This window comes from Lotus japonicus, chromosome 5, assembly GCF_012489685.1.
Source record: "Lotus japonicus ecotype B-129 chromosome 5, LjGifu_v1.2".
Taxonomy (NCBI): domain Eukaryota; kingdom Viridiplantae; phylum Streptophyta; class Magnoliopsida; order Fabales; family Fabaceae; genus Lotus; species Lotus japonicus.
This window is the reverse complement of record NC_080045.1, coordinates 21,333,881-21,356,577: the sequence shown is the minus strand read 5'-3', so window position 1 is coordinate 21,356,577 and position 22,697 is coordinate 21,333,881. Positions and strand designations below refer to the sequence as shown.

At 38.3% G+C, this 22,697-nt stretch overlaps 1 protein-coding gene across 1 annotated transcript; it reads left to right on the top strand.

The window, feature by feature from the left end:
* The first annotated feature begins 173 nt into the window (after positions 1–173).
* Positions 174–3,252, top strand: LOC130719300 (uncharacterized). The gene is made up of 3 exons (XM_057569924.1): positions 174–549; positions 1,010–2,513; positions 2,619–3,252. The coding sequence occupies exons 1-3, from the start codon at positions 174–176 to the stop codon at positions 3,250–3,252; spliced, it is 2,514 nt and encodes an 837-aa protein (XP_057425907.1).
* The last annotated feature ends 19,445 nt before the right edge of the window (positions 3,253–22,697 follow it).

Below are 22,697 nucleotides of genomic sequence, written 5' to 3'. Positions count from 1 at the left end.
TTCCTCCGATTGACACCCCATCAATCGGTCTCAGAGTTCAAATATCTTAAGAAGACACTCTACCCAAAAGCTCTGGTTTTCTCAACCAAAGCTCTGATACCACAATTGTAACGCCCCAATTTCTCAACTGAGGAGTCACATTAGTTACCTAACAAAAGGACTTAAATAAATTAATGGTGATTGAGAATGTGTCTATATGCAATGGTCTCCTCTTGAAACTGAAACTGAGGTGGGATGGACCCGCACTAAAGGACTTAAATAAATTAATGGTGATTGAGAATGTGTCGAACGGATTCACTACGTTGGTGGTGTCTATATGCAATGGTCTCCTCTTGAAGCTGAAACTGAGGTGGCATGGAACCCCACCTGGGAAGCACGGATACGGGATGGAGGCCGCGTATCGGCGTGTCGACATGCCCCGGATACGGGAACGCATTCGACACGCCGGGGAAACGCACCGGAAACGCTCCAGGAGCTCCGGATACGCCAAGCGGGCCGTATCGGAAACGGTAACGGGTCGCCGGATACGGGCCTTTTGCGTTTCAGACGGTTTGTTTTCTTTTTTTTTATTTATAAATAAAACGACGTCGTTTTAGTCATTTTTTTTTTAAAAAATAAAACGACGTCGTTTTAGTCGTTTTAGAAATCCAAATAACTTGTAACACAGTAACGTTTCTTCTGCTTCTTCTCAAACACAATACGCACGGTTTCCCTTCTCCTCTGAGTCTCTTCTTCTTCTCTTCGCCATAGTCCTTCGCCGTCGCCTTTCGCCACCGTTCGCTGCCGTCGTCCTCCGCCGCCGTTCGCTCTCAGGTAATACCTATATAACCTTGGTATGTTCTTGTTAGCCATTCTTCTCATTGTTTGAACTTGATAAAACCCTGCTCTGTTTTTTTGCTTCTTATGTTCTTGTTAGCCATTCTTCTCATTGTAATTTATGAACTTACAAAATCTTCCACTTGTTGTTATGTTCTCATTGTAATTATTGTTTGTTTGAACTTTGAACTAGATATGAGTTCTTCTGCTGCTCCTGGAGATGATGATCTCAAACCTTTGTGGAAATTTGTGAAAAAACAAAAACTAGGTACTGGAGGTGGGAATAATATGATCGAATGCAATTTTTGTGGAGAGAGTTTTCAGGGATCCTACACTAGAGTAAGAGCTCACTTGTTGGATGGGGGGTGTGGTGTTAGAGCTTGTTCCAAAGTAACTACTTCAATGAGAGCAGATTTAAGGAAGTTAAACAATGAGGCGCAGCACAAGATTGAGCAGAGAAAAAACAAAAAAACAGTCTGTTTGCCCCCACTTTCCTGTGAGAGTGAGATTTTTGATCTGAAAAAGAGGAAGGTATCATTTATAGAAAAGGGCTTCAATACTCAAGCTAGGGAAACACTTGACAATGAGATAGCTAGAATGTTTTATTCTTCTGGGTTGCCATTTCATCTTGCAAGAAATCCGCATTATAGGAATGCATTTTCTTATGCTTGCAATAATTCTATTAGTGGATATCAACCTCCCGGTTATAACAAGTTGAGAACTACTTTGTTAATGAATGAAAGAAGTCATGTAGAGAGGCTATTGGTGCCAATCAAGAGTAATTGGAGCAAAAAAGGAGTCACAATTGTTAGCGATGGGTGGAGTGATCCTCAAAGGAGACCTCTTATTAATTTCATGGCGGTCACAGAGGATGGACCTATGTTTTTAAAAGCTGTAGATTGTTCCAATGTTACAAAGGACAAGGAATTCATTGCCAAACACTTGAATGATGTTATAATGGAGGCTGTCCCCTCTAATGTGGTGCAAGTGGTGACTGATAATGCACCGGTTTGCAAGGCGGCAGGTTTAATTGTTGAGAATGAATTTCCAACAATTTATTGGACTCCTTGTGTGGTGCATACCCTCAATCTTGCTTTGAAGAATATTTGTGCTGTGAAGAATACTGAGAAGAACTCTGTTGTGTATGATGAATGTTCTTGGATCACAATAATTGCTGAAGATGCTATGTTAATTAAGAACTTCATTGTGTGTCACTCTATGAGGTTATCTATTTTTAACTCTTTCAATTCTTTGAAGATGCTCTCCATTGCTCCTACAAGATTTTCTTCCACTATAGTGATGCTCAAGAGGTTTAAGCAGATAAAGAAAGGGCTTCAAGAGATGGTCATTAGTGAGGAATGGTCTACCTACAAGGATGATGATCTGCTAAAGGCCAAATTTGTGAAGGAAACTTTGTTGGATGATCTTTGGTGGGACAAAGTGGATTACATTCTTTCTTTCACAAGCCCTATCTATGATGTTTTAAGAAGAATGGACACGGATGCTTCAACTCTTCACACAGTATATGAAATGTGGGATTCTATGATTGAAAATGTGAAAAAGCTTATATACAAGTATGAAAGAAAGATGGACTCCGAGCACTCTCCATTTTATGAGGTAGTTCATGGCATATTAGTTGATCGTTGGACAAAGAGTAGCACACCTCTTCATTGTTTAGCTCACTCATTGAACCCAAGGTCATTATTTATATTCTATCCACAATTCTTTTATCTTATTTGAATTTATATATAAGTATTAAGTATATAACCAATTAACCATATTTATATGTATATTATTTGTAGATATTATAGTGCTGAATGGCTTGCTGAAGATTCTAGTAGAGTTCGTCCACATCTAGATCTGGAAATTACCCGTGAAAGGACTAAATGCTTCAAAAGATTTTTTCCGGATCCGGAAGAGAGGAGAAAAGTGAATGTAGAGTTTGCTAACTTTGCGGGTGGAAGAGAACGATTTGCTGACATTGATAGTTTGGGTAATATGGGAAATATTGGTGCTAAGGAGTGGTGGATTATTCATGGTATTAATGCTCCAACACTTCAACCCCTTGCCCTTAAGTTACTTGGGCAACCATGTTCTTCTTCATGTTGTGAGAGAAATTGGAGCACTTACTCTTTCATTCATTCTTTAAAGAGAAACAAGATGACACCACGTAGAGCCGAGGATTTAGTGTTCATTCATAGCAATCTCCGCCTTATTTCAAGAAGATCCGAAGAATATGGAAAAGGGGAAAGCAAGATGTGGGATATAGCGGGAGATGAGTTTGGTCCACTTGATGAGAGTGGGCTCCTTGAAGTTGCCAACTTATCATTGGATGAACCAGAGCTAGAGGCTATGATTTTCAATGATGATGATGTTCAAGAAGGCACTACAAAGAGTAGTTATCTTTTTTATGAGACAAAAAGCTTATTTTGTTAAAGGATGCTTCTTAGTATTTTTTGTGACGCTTGGCTTAGACAAACCTTAATTACAATGTCCTTTTTATTTTATGAATATGTTATATTATATCACATGTTCTTTTTATTTTATGAGTTTTTTTTTTATATATATATATATATGTCGTATCCCCCGTATCCTACTTTTTTAATTTTAGCTGTATCGCCGGATCCGTGTCCGTATCCGTGCCTCATAGAACCGCACTAAAGGACTTAAATAAATTAAAGGGAGCTCAACGACTTTTAGTGAAAGATCAGGGAAAGAGAAGAGAATTATTAAAAGGGTTAAATAAGTTTCTTTGAGCGAGTCTCGATTTTCCGAAATACGCTCACCGGAAAATCTTCCGAAATACGCTCTTAGACTTGGGGAAATAACTGGGATTGGTCTCGTCGGAAAAAATGAACTTCTATATATTACTAATGAACGTAGGAGTTAATGTAACCAATAAACTCTTAGTACCTCTTTGAACCCGATGATATTTAGTGGACAATGGTGGACACTGGACAAAGAGGGACGACAACTCATGGTCCAATGACTATGTAGCAAATAAGGGAGTGTCGTGAGTGATTTTATATCCTCTGAGAGTGTTATTTGTAAGACCTGGATTTTCAGAGCAAGTTAATTTCCGACTCACGCGTAGAATCAGTGTAAGCGTGACAGGAGTTTGATGTTTGAGTAAGATTAATGAAGAAGAAAGTTCAGGAATTTCTTGAGGAATGTTGCGTAGTCACTTTAGGAATTAGTGCGAGTCGTCTGCACACCTGCCTTATGGCGAGCGTGTCCAGAATAGGCTAATTTCGCTTTTAAAGCAACGTATTAAGTGAGATTTCAAATCCTTGAGAAATTTAAAGGTTCTCTTTATTTTTCCTTCGACCAGCGTTTCATTTCGGAACTCTAGACTGTACGCACGATAGTATTCACTTTTCGGAAGTCCGACAACGCTAATTTCTTTGCTCCGAAACCCTAGATTCGAGCAATGGATGAAGACTTTTTCTATTCGGGACTTCTAACGAAGTTTCCGTCCGCGATGCCAGATTTGTTTCGACATTTCCAATCTTTCTTTAGAAGGAAGTTTTGTCGTCTGACCATCACAGCAAAAAGTAGTTTTTCGGGACAGATTAACTTACACCGCTTTTGGGATTTTAGATATCGTTTTTCCCAAATGTCTGAGATTTGTTTTGAGTTCTGGAATTCTGTCGCCAGAATCTCTCTTAGAATTCATCGGTGAACGTGCTGCAAAAATCGGAATCGCGAAATTTTCATTTTCCCGCGATTTCACCTGCCTATAAATAGTCGAAAAAGCAAAAATATCTTCATTTTCTCCACAAAGAGGCCGTGAGTTAGGGAGAGGAGAGGGAGAGGAGATTTTCGCCGAAACTCGACCGATCTTCGCGCAGTTCGTTCCTACTTCAAGGTATCGAGGTAACTAACACGATTCTTACCTCTGATTACTGTTTCTACTGCGTTTCTGTGCTCACAGTTTTGAGCTTTTTGTAAAACTGTCCGTTTTCTCTGATTTCTTGCTTGGGTTATCTTCCCTACGTTCCCAAGAGTCTAAAACCTCTGTCAGTAATCGCCGATTGTGATCGAGCTGTCCAGGATCTGAAAAACTGTTTCAAAACCCTTTTTGCGCACATTTCGAAACTTTATTGTCGAAAAGTCGTAATCTAACTTCGTGCCTTTAGGATTTGTTGTCACGGATGTCGTTAGGATCATTGCTGTCAAATTTGTTTTCCGAACTGATAACTTTGAGGTTTTGAGCTTTTATTTTGGACCAAAACGCCCCTAAACGGCCGTATTTTGATCCGATTGTCCGAAAATTGTTCTGACAGTTTCTTTGCCTTAGTTTTACCCTAAAACTACCTTGTAAACAGATTTGATCGAAGAAAAAGAGCCGAAGCCTTTTTTCTCTTATGGCCGTGAGCTATGTAGTGAGGGGGGGGGGTTTTAGTTTTCGAAAACTTGTCTTTTCGTATCCGATTGTCGTATTCTGAAGCTTTAATGCTTTGTCTATCGTTTATGTATTGTATTGCGATCGAACTAATCGATTTTGTTTGGATTCTGCTTTGTTTTTCTCCGAGGTTCAGTTGAAGGAACTTTGGGTTTTGCAGAGCAATCGTGTGAAGGGAACTTTAACCACGAGGCTGGAGCAGCTTGAGGTTAGGGCAACTTACATATTAGCTATGATTGCATGATAGGCGTCGATAAATTCGACTTATGTTTTATCTAATGTTGATTATGATGATGAGTTGATGTTATGATGCTTTTCCATAACTTGTGATGTTGTGATATTATTGGATTGTGCGTTTTGACGCGATTTCGGAGTGGGGAACCTCTGAACTGGTTAAAGTTGGTGTTTCGGGTTGGATGAACAACCCTAGGCAAGTCCAAATGTGGGGTTTGAGACTTAGCCATATGTTGGAATTCTTAGACTTTCCCCGGGAAATGTATTTTGGGTGGTTGATCTTTGAAAACTTAGAATGATAGAGCTTTGAAAAACTAAAGACTTGGGAAACTTAGACTTTGAGAAATAAACTCATAACCTGACTAATCTGAATTGAAATCATTTTTATTAACGTTTAAGTATAGGAAAACTGAAGGGGAAAATATTTTCGAAAGACGGGGAAAAGTCGATCTTTGTTGTGGGTTTTGGTATTGGGGAAAGCCACTGAGGTGAGCTACGGTGATGATTGAAAGTCACCGAGTACTTTACGTACTCTTGTTGTTGGGGTTGTGTTGTATTGACCAACACTAATCCCTTGGGTTCTCTTGTTGTTGGAGCTGTGTTGTATTGACCGACACTAACTCTTGGGGTTTGTTATTCGAGTTGTGTTGTATTGACCGACACTAACTCTTGGGTTTTGGTTGTTGGAGTTGTGTTGTATTGACCGACAGTAACTCCGAGTCGTGTTGTATTGACCGACACTGACTCTGGCTTTGATTTTGGGTTTTGTTGTGGGAGTTGTGTTGCATTGACCGACACTAACTCCGAGTTGTGTTGTATTGACCGACACTAATTCTTGGGTTTGTTCTGAGTTTGGGTTTGAGCTAAACACTTATGTGGTGAGGACGATTCGATGTTTGGCTAACCATATTGCATCAATCGGGTGAATAACGGGAATGGTTCACCTGTGCATCTCATGGTGAATAACGGGAATGGTTCACCACTGCATTAATGATGAATAACGGGAATGGTTCATCATACGGTGAATAACGGGAATGGTTCACCAAGGATGAATAACGGGAATGGTTCATCCAGGATGAATAACGGGAATGGTTCATCCATAGTGAAGAACGGGAATGCTTCACTTGTGGCGAACGGGAACGCGTCACAATCCGGATCATATTGTGCATTTCACGCATACATTCATTCTGACTGGAATTGTGTACTGTTTGATTTATTGAAGCATTGTTAGAGCCATAACATGCTAGGATTGTTTATATATATATATATATATATATATCAACATACCAAGAGGACAAGATAGGCTCTGATACCAAGAGGGGGTCGGAAGCAGAAGGAGGGGGATGAGGATTAAGAGAAGTAGGACGCCACCACGGAGGGGCTTCTTGTAGAAAATTAAATTGCAGAAATTAAAAACAGGAATTAAAACAGGAGGCTCAACCTTCCATAAACAGAAAAATAAAACTTGAACAAGATAATTAAAACAGGAGGCTCAGCCTTCCATAAACAGAAAAACAAGATATATATTACATAAACATAGATTACAAAACTGAAACTTAAAAACTGAAAAACTGAAACTTAAAAACAGAAAAGATTGAAAGAAAGGAAAACTGAAGGAGAACTTACAGAAGGAATTCTCTCAGTGTTTCTCTCTCTAAACTCTCTATCTAAGCTCTACCAAACTCCTCCTAACAAGGTTCAGAATGAGCCTATTTAAAGAAAAGATTGGACACTGTTTGAATAGTTCCGGTAGACGGTACTATTTGACTGGCACTATTTGCTACAGTAAAAAGTCAATTTTACTGTTGCTACAGTACAAAAATTGAATTATTACAGAATAAAATGATTACAAGACGACAAACTTAGCAGAAGTCATCATCATCTGATTCTGTGGTTTGGACAAAATCTGACGACCCAAGAGAGGATGGCTCGGAGACTTTGTGTTGAGGGGCCTTTGAAGATGAGGCCTGCTCAATTGGTTCCTTCAATAATTGAAGAGCAGATTGAAGATTTCTTAGCAAGTCTTCTTCTGTTGAAGCTCCTGCTAGGGCCGCTGTGATGTGGGCCTTTTGATTTAGCAAGAGGCTGGTTTGCGGACTTGCATGCTTGAGATATTTCTGATTGGTTTTGAACCATTGGCTCACATTTTCTTTGTGGGCTTTTGTCGCATCAAAGATTTTCCACCATTTGATGAGAGCCTGTTTGTAAAGGATTGGTTGGGTTTTGGTCTTAAGACCATAACGCCAAGAGAACACCCAAGAGAGGGAAAAGATTGTAAAAAAGTTTAAACAATCTGGATAATTGTTCAACTCTTTGTTCCAGTGTTTAATGAAGTGATTGTATCCCTCAAGAACTTCAGAGGGGAAAATTTCAGCTGTAGGTCCAAAGAAGCTCCACCATGAATGAAACCAATTTGGAAAAGAATATTTGTTGGTCCATTTAAAATAAATGAGCCAAGAATGTTTGAAACTTTTGTTTTGCAGACCAAGGATTATATTATCCCAAGCCCTGATATAGTCCCAATAATTAAAACCAACTGGGTCGAAATTCTGGGAGAACTTTTTGTAACTGTTTGGATTTGGTCCAAAGTCCTTGGGACGAAGGACACGGAGGATTTGTAGTGTAGAATGGGTAATTAGGGAATTATCATTTTTATCCCTAAAATGTTTGATTTCCACACTGTTTGTGTCAACCAAAATAAACTCATAGAATCTTTGGTTTTTGATTGGGTGAGTGGGATCAAGATGACTTGGGAAGAGCTTGGTACCAATTTTATTGGCCAGGTTAACTCCTCCAGAATTGTCCCACCATTCTGGTTCGATGAAGGTTTGGAATTTCATATCTGCTTTAGCCAAGTAACCTGAATTTGGGCTAGGTCGGGCAACTGGGCTAGGTTGGGCAACAACAACAGGTTTTTTCCCATCATAAGTTGCTAAGCTTCTGGTTCTATCAATAAAAGCTTGGAGGGATTGAATTTCTTGGTCATCATCTTTGTCGGTGATGCTGGCCCAAGATTTATTTGGAAGTTTGGTGAGGCCTTGAGGTATTTCATCTAAGCCTGCTTGTTTGAAGGCAAGGAGTGTTGGGATGGATAAAGCATAATCTGCTTTAGTTTGTTTTGGTTGGGAAGATTGGGTCTGAGCAGTGGGCTCAATTTTTTGGACAGTGGGTTCTGAGCAGTGGGCTCAATTTTTTGGACAGTGGGTCCAGATTGGTGAGCAGTGGGCTCAGATAAGATTAAAGGATCAGAGATTACAATACCTTTATTCCTTTCTCTGCTTTTGCCTCTTCCTCGTGAGGAGGAGGAGGAGGGGCCTCTGGAGGCCATGTTAGGTTCTTCCCTGCAAATATTCACGAGTAAGAAAATCAGGGAGATAATTGTTAGATCCTTTTATATATTCAATATCGAAGTAAAAAACGCTTAAAATAGCTTGCCATCTGGCAAAGATATGTTTTGAAGCTAAGTTTTTGACATCTTTTTGTAAGATTTCTTTCGCAGATTTGCAGTCTACACGGACTAAGAATTTTTGATTAATCAAATCAGATTGAAATTTTGAAATAGATAAAACGATTGCTAAAACTTCTTTTTTGACAGTAGAATAATTCTGTTGAGCAGGATTCCAATGTTTTGAAGTAAAAGCAATAATTTGTTCCTTGTCAAAAACCTTTTGTTTCAAAATACCACCAAAGCCAATATCAGAGGCATCAGTTTCAATAATTTTGAAAGCTTGAGGATTAGGGAGATAAAGACAAGGGAGATTCTTGACACGAAGTTTGATTTGTTTGACCACATTGGTATGAATATCGGACCAAGGTGGAGGATCCTTCTTGAGTCTATCATGAAGGGGTTTGATTATGGTACTGAGTTGAGGACAGAAGTCCGCAACATAATTGAGACAACCCAGGAATCTTTGTAGTTGGGTTTTGTCAATGATTTGATCAGGGAATTTATCCGTGAACTCGATGGCTCTATTGATAGGAATGATGGTTCCTTGGTGGATGTTGTGACCAAGAAATCTGATTTTGGTTTGGAACAAACTGACCTTTGTCTTGGATACAGCCAAGCCATTCCTTTTGATTACAGAGATGAACGTATTGAGATGTTTGAAATGTTGATCTAAAGTTTGGGAAAAGATTAGAACATCGTCAATGTAGACAATAGTGAATTTGGAATAAGGATTGAAGATTTCGTTCATAATCCTTTGGAATTCAGATGGGGCGTTCTTTAGCCCAAAAGGCATAACGTTCCACTCATACTGCCCAAAAGGAACAGTAAAAGCAGTTTTATACCTATCCTTCTCTTGCAATTGGATTTGCCAGAATCCAGATTTCATGTCGAATTTTGAAAAGACCTTAGCATCATGCAGTCTGGCTAAGAGATCTTTCTTGTTGGGGATAGGATATCTAATCCAACAAAGGGCTTGATTGAGAGGTTTGTAGTTAATAACCAGCCTAGGGGTTCCCCGTTCTATCTCAGCTTGTTTGTTGACATAGAAGGCTGCACAGGACCAAGGGCTCTTACTCCTGCGAATAAGTTTCTTTTCAAGGAGATCATTGATTTCCTTTTGGCAGAAATGAAGAAGTTCTTCATTCATTTGAATAGGCCTAGCCTTGGTTGGAATCTGTTTGTCTGAAAAATCTTTTTCATAAGGAAGTTCCACCATATGGCTCCTTCTTTCCCAAAAAGCGTTGGGTAGATCAGAACAGATGCTGGATTGAATATTTTCCAAAATATTCTCAATCCTTGATTTAACAGAAGGTTGTTGCAATTGATCCTCAATGGTCCTGTAAGAGATTTCTTCCCTGAGGAAGTTGATCTGCTTCTCCTTGTAGGATATGACGTTCAAAGTCTTATCTATGGGAGGTTCAGAGAATTTGAACAAGATAGGCTGTCCAAGATGCTGAACAGTGATGCCGTTTTCGTCAGTATTATAGGGGAAGAGCTTCTTAATTAAAGGGGTCCCTATAATGAATTTTTGACTCAAATTTCTGACTAACAGAAATGGAGTTTCGATTTCAAGACTACAATTTTTGATGATAGCTGAGGGGATTTTATACTTGATCTTTAGTCTAGATCCTTCAGCAGCGCTGAGCTTCTCAGTAGTTTTCTCAAAATATCTGGTGGGAATGAGTCCCTCCGAGATACAACTGGAATCTGCTCCTGTGTCAAAGAGGGCAGGGATTTCGAGAATAAAATCTCCTATGTGGATTTTGACATGGATGAAGAATTTCTGAATGGTGACCTGGTTAATATTCTCCAGAAAGTGTTCGCAATTGTTGTTAGGAGCAGGATTGGAATCAGGTACAGAAGAATCATCTTCCTCATAATTTCTAGTCAGTTTTTCTAAGATAAGCTGCTGACTATTTTGGATTTGTTTGAGACTTTTAACCTCAGTCTTGAGGGAATTGACTTCAGATTGAAGGTCTTGAATAGTGACGGGTTTGACCGTAGATTTCTCAAGACGCTTGAAAGTATCTCTAAGATTGAACTTATTGGTGGTTATAGGACTTTTGGGAGGCCTATCTTCAAGAGTAGATCTGAGGCGTTCCAAATAGATTTTCTTTTCCTCAAGATCAGGGATAGAATTAATGGCCCTGAAGAGAAGATCTTGTTCATTGGTCAAAGTGTTGATGGACAAGGTATTGACGGAAGATGATGATTGAGAATCATCATTCTGAATTTGATTTAGGTCTTCAGAGACCTCAGAATTCGAAGGATTAGATTCTTCTTCATCAGAAGTTTGAATGAGGAGATTGTTGATCTTGTCCTCGATCTCAGGTTCAAGATGAAGCTCAGAGATTCTCCTTTTGAGTCTGCAATACCTGCTAATATGGCCCGGCTTGCCGCAGTTGTAGCAGGTAACATCTTTTCCTTGAGAGGGTCTAGTCTCAGGAGGGTTCTTTGGAATTTGCGAAGATTGGGGTTTTGATCTAGGCTTGGGTTTCCTATGATCATTCCTGCTAGATCTCTTTCTCCATTGTTGTTTGGGAGGAGGATCTTGCTTTCTGGGTTTAGGTTTCTTGGGACAACCTTGAATTCCGAATTGTTCGCAGAAAGTACCCAAATCCCTGCGATTCTGAGACTTCTCCTTAGTGAGTTGCTGTTGGATTTTGTCATCCTGACAGATTTTGAGAGCAACTCTTTGAATGATAGCTATGAGCTGTCCATAACTAAGGGTGTGATATGGGATTTCTCCCCCCGGATTTTGGCTTCTAAGTTTCTCACGAACTTTGTCGCCAAAAGATTTAGGAAGACCGGCCAGGAATTTCTCTTTCCAGAAGGCTTGTTGGCTGTCTTCACGGGTGTAAACCCTGGTCAGGAAGGTATCCTTATACCATCTGAAATCACCCAAAGATTTGCACTTCAGATTGGACAAAAGATCACCAGATCTGTCCTTGATGAGGGAAGGATCTCCAACAAAATGTTGGGCTATGGTAAAGATTAAGGAGTTGACAGCATCAGAGATGAATTTGACATCTTCCATGATAGGATTACCTTCTTCATCAGTCTTGACAGCAGTCAAGATCTGATCCTTTTCGTCTTGAGTGAGATAATTATCCCACCAACCTTTGAGCTGGCCACAGAAACCAGCAACCAAAACTTCAACTATAAGAGATTCAGGACAATTGTTGGCGGTAACATAGGCAGTGGCTACCATAGTCATATTTTGGAGGATCTTGGTGATACCATACTCATTTTCACCATCAATGTTCCATTCATAGACATTGTTGGCACTGAAGCTTTTGAAGTTTGAAGATTCTTCTAAAAGAAGATCAGGAGCAGTAGCTCTAGGATAATAGAGCTTGGTTTCTTTTCTGCACTGATTCTTAGAATTGTGAATGACAGTGTTGATAGGAACACTTTTGACAGTTTGATCATCAGATTGAATATCAGAATCAGACTCAACCTTACCATCTTCAATATTGTTTAAAGAAGTAGAGGTATTACGAGTAGAAGTTCGGCGGATTAAAGTCTCTTTAGGAGGAGCAGGAGCCGAAACCTCTGTTCTGTTCTTATATATTGTTTATATATATATATATATATATATATATATATATATATATATCAACATATATCTATACCCCATATCACATGTTGAGTGTATATCTACTTATTTCCGTGAGTTGACCCTAGCGCCTTGGCTTTGGTTGCATGTTTGTGTTTGGGCGGTCGGCCTGCTGCCAGATGTCGACGGTGGATTGGGTTTCGACGGTCTCTCCCTCGGGGGGGGGGGGGATCAGGTTTGAGTTGGTGGATCGACATGCCCCCCACCGCTTGGGTGATCGATGTTGTGGGTCATCGAGCGACGTACTGGGGAAGGGTCATGGAGGACCGGACTGACGAGCGTGCACATCTGACGAAAGGAGTTCTACGACGCATGAAGCTGAGCTTCAACTTGCCAACTTCAGTTCGCTGTGGACTTGGTACTGGGAGGGTAGGTTTAGGCAGGCGTCATGTTTTGTGTAGAGCTCTGATTCGTTTTGCTTTTGGGACAGGGTAGGTTCCCGACGCATGACTTTTTGTGTGGTTCTCTTACTGAGGGATCACAGTGAGTCAGTCGGACCATAGGGGTCTTTGCTTAGGCCATTTTGAGGCCGACTTTCTACTAGTGGATTGTAATTACAACTTTCTCACTCACACTTCTGGTTCTGTATATATTTGCCTACGGGCACACTACTTTGGAGTCACTGCGAGTGCACGTGACGTGGAAGTGCAGCTGAGGCTGTACATGTCTATATTCGATGTACCTTGGTTAGTTTAGTGGTTGAGCTATGTCTTTATTTTCTATTTGCTTGATTTAAAAGGAATCAAACGAAAAAAAAAATTACCTGTTTTCCGCGTAGAGTTATTTTTTTTTTACTAAAGTGGCACCTGGAAATCGGGGTGTTACATTATTGTTGTTGATAGTTGTAATGTAAATTTTTTGTTGGATTAGCTTTTGCAATTTTTTCTTCGTTTCCATTGATTCAAAATAACAATGATCTGCTTACGCGCCGCCATGTTCAAACAAATTAACAAAATAGGAGAAGCATACAACATAATAAGCATGGAATCATTCATATTCATATACCAGGATAACTGGATAACAAATATTGTTGTAAACAAAATTAGAGGAGGGAGAAAGATAATGACTTGGTTAATGTAAAAAAAAATAAGTGTAGGTCCTTACTATGATGTGTGTAGTATGAACTTTCTCTAATCGAACCTGACTTTCCACTATCTACTCTCATCTAGTATTTGGCCCAGCTTATTTCTGACTTAAAAGTCACTTTTAAGGTAAAGTTGGGCCAAACAGATTTTAACATAAGCTCCTTAAAAAATAAGCTCCTTAAATTTTACAAAGAAAATGAAGAAAAGTAACTTATAAGTCAAGGCTATCAATAAGAGCTTTTTTGAAAAGGCTAAATTTTATTTCACGCATCTATTGTGTGGATCGCTAAGTCGCTAATCATCAAACTTCGTTCTTCACCATTACATGCTATCAAAGGGCATCCGCTAACTGATCGAATAGAAAGAAGGATGAAACTTGGAAGTGATGGTTTGAAAAAGAGGATGAAGTCTGTGATGCCACTCACAGGCCAAGACATGGTATTTAAAAAAAAATTGACAGGAACAAGACCCTTTCCTTCTTCACAAATTTTTGTTTCTATTTTGATTTTTACTGATATTGTTGACGAAATCAATTTCAAAGGGTTATGGAAGGGTTAATTTTGGTGTTTTCAACAGGGAAATGACCATGTCTAGAAAGATGGGTTGAGTCACTTGAGTGGTTGAAAACTTTTTTAAATTGCAAAATTGCTTCCTTTAGATGTGCTTTGACCATTGTGTTTGATCTGTATAATACTTGTGGGCAAAAGTGTCGTGAAGGTTTGATCATGTATATAAAAGTGCAAGCAAAGTGTTTGACAAAATGTTTAGATGAGTACGTGTGAATAGCACGTTATTTAAGATGGAAAAATATGAAAATTACCAAACAACTTTAACCTTATATTTAAAGTTCTTATTTTTATCTTTAGCTTTAAAGTAACTTTTATAATTGGTCCCTACTCCCTAGGGTTTCTTGTTACTAATTTGTTAAGATTTAGATTTTATTTTAAATTTTATCATTAAGATTCATAGGATTTTGATTTAGTTTTTAAAATATCCTCGAACGTGATCATCAAACCGGGCCGTATTCATTTTCTAGAGACTAGAATCTTTCAATTATTTCTTAAAATTATCTACTGTTCCAGAACCTTCTAACTTTATTAAATTTTGAATCATATTTTTATTTTTATCATTTTCTAGAATTTTCCAACTTTTTAATTATTTTTTAGAAACTTCCATTAGTTATCAAATGAGTGAAAATAAGGATGATGAAAGAAGACAGGAGAAATGTTTGTGGTGCGAAGAGAGCGGTGATTATGGCTGAAGTTTAAGGAGATTGATTATGTGTGAAGAGAGTGAAGAATAGGGTTTTTTGTGGAAACTGAATGGTGAAAGTGTCAGGAAACAATACGTGTATAGAGCTGAAGTTAGAACTGAAAAAGGCTTGTTATTATTGATGAGAATCAATGGCTATTATATAGCCTTACATCACATACGGGAATTCAAAGGAAAAGATAACTGCCAGTAACAAGAAATCCTCTAAACATGGCATATTAATTTGAAAGTAAAACTGACAGACCATTGAATAGGTTTTATTAACAGCTGAGACAGAGTCGTGGCGTGCATCTCTAATATTCTGTGTCTCCGAGGGCTTATTTTTAACAGTTAACTTATTGGTTTTGGTGGGCTTTTTTACCCTACTAGTATAATTTCTACCAATAATTACCGATATAGTACAACTTTATTTTTATTTACAGGTTTGGTGTATATCGCCAATGTTGCTGGCAGTATCCATGCAACTTTTCAAATGTTTTCAAATGTCGCCACCACAAATAGCGATACATGTGTTTTTTTATTTATTTTTTCTTTCTCCACATATATTGCCACAACCATTGGATATATGCTTTTTTTTTTTGTAAAGATGTTGCCAATCTTGTTGGCGATACATCTTTTTTCTTTTTTTTTTTCAAAGTTGCCAACCATGTTGGCGACACACACCTTTTTTGTTTTTTTGTTTTTAAAACCTAAATCGCCACCCTTAGTGGCTATGCTTTCTTTTATTTATTTTTTTAAAGAGACTATAACAATATTAATGCCACAAACATTCCGATCCATTCACTTGCAAAGTCATACATTAAACATCTTAAGATAATTTAAAAAGTGATACAGTGATAATGAAATTACACATAAAACTAATTAATGTTGGGATGATGTTCCACAATGAGGCCTTCTTCTTTGACGTTGTGGTCGCTCCCTTTGAGGTTGTTCCACCTACTGTGACCAACCCGGTGCAGTTGTAGTGAGGGTCGGGGTTCATCATCATCATCATCATCACTTTCTTCAATTTGAGGTTGAAACCTACGAGGGAAAGACTGTTGTGGTGGATGTGTAGACAATTGATATGGTGGCAAGTATGCAGACGCAAGTGTGGTAAGAGATGTGGCAAACATTGATCTTTGGTCAAACATTAAAGGAACCTGCGAAAACGAGTTTTGAGGAAAAAAACTCTAACTTTCTCCTGCATTAAAATCTCTTTGCACAGGCGAATGATATTGTGTTTGAGAAGTAGGTGCTTGTGAGTGATGTTGTGTTTCTTGATGTGCCACAGCTTCAAAGGCAAAATCTTGAGTTGGTGGAGCTTGTTCATAGTTTGTTGGTGAAGGTGATGGATTGGTCTCCTTTAAAGCACCTGAAAAGGCAATAGCTCTTTCCCTAATGATTTGAATGTTTTGTATGGAATTATTGAAAACAGTGGGTGACTCAGTGTAATCTGTAACCCAACGTGCAAATGAGTGCTGTAAAGTAAACATTATCATGTCACAAATAGGGTAAAATATCATAAGATATAAAAATTTGTAAAATAGCCAAGATCAACTTAATTATCGTAGCAGCAACAATGACCCCCTCACGAGATATATATCGACGAGTACGAGGTATATATCACTCCATATATCTTGAGTTTTCATCAAACGAACCAGTACACGGCTGTCCCCTAATCAGTTGGGCAGGCCAGTTATTCCATAGTGCAATCCAACGTTCATGAAGCTCTGGCCAACTTTTTCCTGATCTACTACGTAGATCAATTTTGTGGAGTTTGTCTAAATTAGCTGGGGGGGGGGGGGGTTTGGAACACATTTTTGGTACCCAAACTGTCGCATCACCCTATCTACATGGTGCCACCCCACAACAACATAACATATAAGGGGAACAACTGCGTATATAACATTCGACACCTCAAAATCACCAATTATCGTCCTTATTTCAGGCTCGTCGTAAGGTGTCCATTTGAACTGTTTAAAACAATTTCAAATTTTATAAGAGACTATTTATAGGCAAATTGTTAAAAAAAAAAGGAAAACACAAACCTCATTTATATACATTCGATCAAACATGGTTCGTATGATAACAACAACATGATTTGGGATGTTAGTTGTGCATAACGGATTACTCCACCTGACACATAAATTGTAAGTAATAAAAATAATGACTTATGTACACAAAAAATATGAGTTCAATAGACTCACTGTATTCCATTTGGAAAGATTCATACTTCCTGATCAAGGACAATGCCTTTGACTCTTTCACCTTCTTGTTTCCTTCATGGGTCATCTTCACGGAATCAAAGATACCCTTAGCATACCCACGATCTGTTATCTTTTGGTATTCTTCATAAGAAATAACACTTAGAAGAATAGTTCTAGCTTTGTGATGTAGTGAGTAAAGCTTCTTCTGCTCAGCAGACATCTCTGATATGGAGATCTTCTTGCCATCAACATCAACTGGACGCTCGTAGCCATCCACTATAATATCCCAGAGATCTGCATCAAAGCCCACAAAAAAGCTTTTTATTCTGTCTTTCCAGTACTCAAATCTTTGACCATCAAACATGGGAGGCTTTGCACTGTAAACACCTTTTTGCGCTTCACTGGTGGTAGCCATCTCAGTTTTTCACACCGGCCCGGATCAATGAACACTGTTATGTGTGGTACCATCAGAACTTGCGCTCTGATACCAATTGAAGGTATGAAAAACGATAGAAAGGGGGGGTTTGAATAGCGTTTTAAAACTAAAACCTGTCCCACTTGAGATTTTAACAAATCTCTTCAAACACAAAGGATAAAAGTGCTAAGATAAGAGTTGAGGAAAGCACACAATGATTTTATCCTAGTTCACTTGATAAATCCCTCAAGCTAATCCAGTCCACCCGTTAAGGTGATTTCTTCCTTCTTAGAATGAAGGCAATCCACTAATCAGAGTTTGTTACAACTGCAAAGTGACTAACAATACACTGACTTAGCTATCACTAAGATTCACTCTCTTAGTCCTCTCAAGGATCTAACCAACCTTGGTCTCCTTAAGGAACAAATAAACAATTGTTTAAGAGTTTGGGTTTACAAAAAAATGCTTCTCAGAAAGCTAAAGTAAACACACTAAAATCAGTTTGAAGAAAGATTGGTAAGAGAATATTTGAATATTGCTTGAGCTTGAACAAGTTTCTTAGGCGGCATCTTTCAATCTTCAGCCTCATTATATACTCCAAGGATTACGGTTTGGACGTTGCATGGAATGCTACCGTTGGAGGGCAGATCTGGGATTTCCAGGTTCTGTTGTGGCTGAACACGTTAGGTAAGGTCGTCTGGATAGTACAATTGCTTTTGTACTTTGGATAATGACATGACCTTTATCCTAGTTGACTTCTGATCAGAGCGACGCTTCATGTTGGAACTTGTGAAGCTTGGTGATCAGAGTCAGAGGGAAGCTTGGATCCTCTGACCTTTGTAACTTCTGATTCTGAACTCAAAGGAGAAGTACTTGGTCTTCAGAGCCAGCTTACTCTTGGACTTCAGATTCTTCACTTCTCAGCTTCTGGACCTTCAGAACTTATGGACCTTCAAAGCTTCTGAGCCTTCAGAGCTTCTGGATCTTCAGAGCATATGGATCTTCAGAACGTCTGGTCTTCAGAACTTCAAGTGATCTGAATCCATATCAGAGCTTAACTATCTTCAGATCTTCTGAAGCTTTTCTACTGTTCGGATTGAACATAGAGAGTGCGAAAGCATTGCGTAGGTTACTCTTAGAGGATAGTGCTTCTGATTTATGTGTAATTAGACCAGAGTAAGAGCCTGTCATTTAAACACTCAGAAAACAACGTTAGAGTACCATAGGTGTTCATACATAACAGTTAACATGTAATCATCAAAACATAGAGTTGTACTACATGATCAAAACTTGATCTTACAATGTGTAATTGTCTAGCTATAAATAGGAGGCGTTTAGTTAAACGACTCCGCTAGATCACTCTGAAAACAAACATATGCAACTAGATATTCAAAATCATGTCATTTACCAACTTGATCAAGGTTGGAATTTTCACTTTATCAATATTAAAAACTGATGACATATTTGGTCATTTAGTTGATGCATCGATAAAATTATGAAATACTTAAATGACACATAAGAAGAGTGAATATGTTGCACATGTATCGCATCAAATATACTCAAGAATAATGAGGAATTCAAATTCATCATTTTACCAAATATTAATTGGTCAGGAGAACAATATATAAGAACTCATTATATTGAAGAATCTTCATGCTCTTGAATAGGTGCTCATATACTTTCGCATCATAAGACTCGAGATAGTCTAACCAGTCATGTCAATCATATTCACTTTGTTCCATATATAGAACTTTCTCATTCAAAATAATACTTCAATATTTCAAGTAAAATTTTTTGGCATTTTAAATCCCTAAAGGATTTTGATACTTTCGACCCATAGTTTATTGTTACATCAATTAAATGTAAATAAAGTCCTTTAAAAACTTTCAAATTAATAAGGAATATGTATACATGAAAGTTGCGTCACAAGGTGAATATTGCATCTCATAGTTTCCTTTAACTGATATCGATGGAAAAACTCAATAGGTTTGACATCTTCACATGTCTAGATTACTACTGATCTAAGCAATATATAACAATAATTTTTTTTTTGATAAGCCAAATATATTAAGGAAGTACTAGGTGTACTTTAAACCAAAATTTACAAGAGATATGAACAAAAGAGAAAAAAAAGGGGGAAATGAGACATCTAAGAGGACAACCAGCAAAAAGAAAAAACAAAGCTAAAGTCCACTATACACAGCATTCCTAGCACACCAATCTACACTTGGCAAGGATCAAAGATCAACAAAAAACTAGGCAGCAGTGGTAGTAAAAACAGGCCTGGAACCACCTTCAAAACCAGAAACGAATGAACCACCAAGATGCTGTAAACAGTCAATAAAACAGTGTCGGTTCAGAGGCTTGAAGACAGTGCAGAACTTCAGAATTTCAGCAGAGACAGAAGATTACATCCTGCAGCAGATCAGAAAAACTCACAAACAACCTAGAGGAAAGACTGTTGAAATTCCCATCCAATTATGGTAGCAATTCCAAATACTTGTACGAGAAAGGGCAATAAAAAAACAGATGATTCGAGGATTCTTCCCCACCTGAGCACAGAGCACACTCGAAGGAGATATTAGACGATAAAATTCCCCGGCGAGACAGGCTCTGTTTTGTCAGATTTCTTTCCCAAAACAGCTTCCAAGTAAAAATAAGGACTTTTGATGGTTCTCGCACTTGCCAAAGTGAAACTTCCTCCACATCCAACCCCTGCAAAATGGTGTAAGCAGATTTAACGGTATACCTTCCTTCGCTTTCCCCCATCACGTCCACCTTTCCTCCCTTCCTTGAATTAGATTAGCTTTGCCTTCTAGAATGAACAGCTCCTTGCTGCGTCGTAACCACTCATCAACCTTCTCCTCAACACATATTTCTTTTAGTTCCCTCTGCTCTTGTCTAAAGCTCTGGCTTCTTCCACTAACACTTGCTTTCTGATCCTTTAAAACAAATAATGAGGCTTAGAATTGAAGGAGCTGTTGTTCCCAGTGCTGTTGGGGTTCACAAAAGAGCCTTTCCCTTACTTTAAGGAGGCTTAGAAGGAGCTGGTTTGAGCGATTGGGAAGAGTTCCAAGACCTTAGCTTGGTGAAAAAGTGGTATCAACGTGCTATACAACTTCTTGATGATGTGGAAGGTTGCGTTACACATGATATCTTTTTCATCCTTCAACCTTTATTAATGGTTTTGCTCTTAATGATTTTATGCCTACAATATATCATTTGTTTGAAATTGCAAGATGCACCTCATTATTGTTGGACAAATTATAGAACCTCATTCTTGTTTATGTACGGAGGTAAATTATGTGTCATGTTTAATTTCAACGATGCATTTTTTTCTCCTTTGGGTAACACAATAGTTCAAGATTGCTTACGTTAAGCACATTTTTGGAACCTCCTCGTCATATTAGTAGCAGATTTGCACTCAATGGTTAAACCTATTTTCGTGACAATTAGCTCAAAATTTTCCCTAGTTAAGAGGTAGGAAAATAAAAAAATGTAATGTTTTGTTACAATTTAGTTGCTAAATACCTAGAAGTAAATTTAAATCATTTCAAATTTTTTTTTAAAATATTCCATTGATTTGCTACCAAATCTTTGCAAAATCAATTGCTATGAATTTGCTAAGAAAATTTTGGTAGCGACTCATTTTAAAACGCTCCCAAAATCGTTTTTAAGGACCTATTGAAGCGTTGAGGCGCTCCTGAAACACTTTAAAATGCACAAAAAAAGCGCTTTAAAATACCTTTTTTGGCGTACTGTCATCACTAACTTTCTAAATTTGTCGCTATATTATGGCTGAAACTGTCGTTAAATCGGTCTCTAATTTCTGTCGCAACTTTCGTCGCTAATTTTCATTGCTAAATCAGTGGTTACAAATCGGTCGCTATATTTAACAACTCATGTTATTTAGCCTATTTAGCGACCGACTTACTACACTGTTTTCTGGTAGTAAGACATGTTTATGAAGAAGCTCTCTTTTTGAGCTATAGCCATAGCTTCCCTCACCCAAGTACATAAATCGCCAACAAGGAATAAGTATACAAGAATCATAAAAAGGGCAGCTAAAATACATAAATCATGTGGGATCACCCTGTATATGGAAGGGATCTCCTGCGGGATAAAGACATCAATTAAGGGCCCGCCAAATGTGAAGTGGGTCACTAGGTAAAGAATAGCTCGCCAAGTAGAGGAGACACTCCTAACCAGCCCAAATATAATAAAATTGAATAATATAGATATAGATATTTGATGATTAAGGGGAGAAGGCCGAGATGATTTAACAAAAGATAAAAGATAAAAATAGAAGAGTTATAAATGATAAATTTTAGAAGGTATATTTATACAAATTGAATATGAAAAACAATTAATCGGGGCATCGAGTTGGTTAGGGTTAAAAAATAATTTTGAGAATCAAATCAATTACAATTGGCTTGGTCCAGGTTTAGGTTAAAGTGAACTAACTAGACTAATAAAACCGAACTGCTCATATTAATTTAATGGCAAATTTTTTGGTGCCTCCCTATTTTTAAGGGTGTGGTGCCTCCAAGCCTTATAGCGAATAGAAAGCTGCCATGTGTATTAGTTTTTTCAAATTTTCGCAATTCCTTCATATATCAAATGTTTTTTCGAGAATCAAAAATTATTTTCATTTTAATTTGAGAGGGGTCTTTTAGCAATTGTTTGAAAGTTACTTCTTATCTTTAACCTTTTTTTTTGAAATCATCTTTAACCTTAAGTGAGAATTTTTACCTACCAAGTGCTTATTCATATTCAGATTTCATCTTCATCTTCATTCTTGAACCCACCTTCATCCTTGAACCCTAATTAGAGCTTTGTCACCTTCTACACTCCAAATTCGATTCTTCATCTGTTATGATTCCATATCACTGATTGTCGTTTACCAGTCACTAATTGGAGCTTCGCCACCTTCGTGTTCTCATTGTTCGTATTTCAATTCGCAAAGTATGGACCATTGTCGAAGAAAAAATCAGATCTGGGCGAAGGGAGAAGAACGAAGCGACGACGGCACCGAAATCAGAGAGGGTGAGTGACGAAGCCGCTGGAACAGGGAAAGGGAAGTGATGGCGGCGCTGCAAGCAAGAAGTGGTGGCAGCCGCGTTTTAGAGAGAACGAATGTGACAGTGGCACGGTTCAGGGAAAGAGAAGGTCGCTGTGGCTGTTTAAAATTGGGAAAAAGGAGGTAGCAGCGAC